The 680-nt window shown below is 64.0% G+C and overlaps 1 protein-coding gene across 2 annotated transcripts in view; it reads right to left on the reverse strand.

Moving 5' to 3' along the window:
• DPH7 (diphthamide biosynthesis 7) overlaps positions 1–680 on the reverse strand; it is a 7,876-nt gene that overhangs the window by 2,675 nt on the left and 4,521 nt on the right. For both annotated transcript variants that reach the window (XM_015572379.1, XM_015572380.1), the window contains one exon: positions 177–349. In XM_015572379.1, the coding sequence (XP_015427865.1) occupies positions 177–349 (173 nt within the window). The remainder of the gene's footprint in view (positions 1–176; positions 350–680) is intronic.

Consider the following 680-nt stretch of genomic DNA (forward strand, 5'->3'; position numbering starts at 1 on the left):
GACCAGCCAGAGCTTTGGCCCCAGAAAGCACATTCTGCACACAAGGTCTCAGATCCCAGCGAGGCCAGGGTCAGAGCCCCACCAGCCTCCATGCTCGCTCCTCCCCGCACACGTTCGGTGTTTGGAGAGGGGCGTGACGCCGATGACGTGTGACCCGCCCAGCGTAGGAGACCCACCTGAATACACCACTTCCGTCTGCCAGTAATTGAAAGCTGCAATCCAGGCCTCGAAGCTGTGGGCCTGCCAGGTGGCCACCTCGTGCAGCCCGGACCCCGCCTCGTCCAGCTTCAGGAGGTGCAGCTGGCCCGTGGAGTCGCTGCTGATGATTTTTAAGGGCTGGGGACTGGCCCTAGACACAGGGGAGCAATGGAGAACCCGCTGAACTTCACCCAGACCCTAACTCATCACCGCCTCAGGTTCCCAAGCAGCGACACGCTGTGCCCGAGCCAGTCCCGGGCGGGGCTCTGCATGGCCTGGCGCGTGCCTCGCTGTAAGCAAGTGCCTGGGCACCTGGCAGAGCAGAGCTCCCACTCAGCCTGTGGACATGTCAGTGTCAGCCTCTCCTGGTGGAGACCCTGCCCTTCATCTAGAAGGCTGGCATTTCCGTCCTTTCGGGGGGCTGGCGTGACACCCCCGGGTCTGGGGAGCCGCAGCCGGGGCAGCACAGGTGGTGCCAATGC

Source organism: Myotis davidii, unplaced genomic scaffold (assembly GCF_000327345.1).
Source record: "Myotis davidii unplaced genomic scaffold, ASM32734v1 scaffold609, whole genome shotgun sequence".
Classification (NCBI taxonomy): Eukaryota; Metazoa; Chordata; class Mammalia; order Chiroptera; family Vespertilionidae; genus Myotis; species Myotis davidii.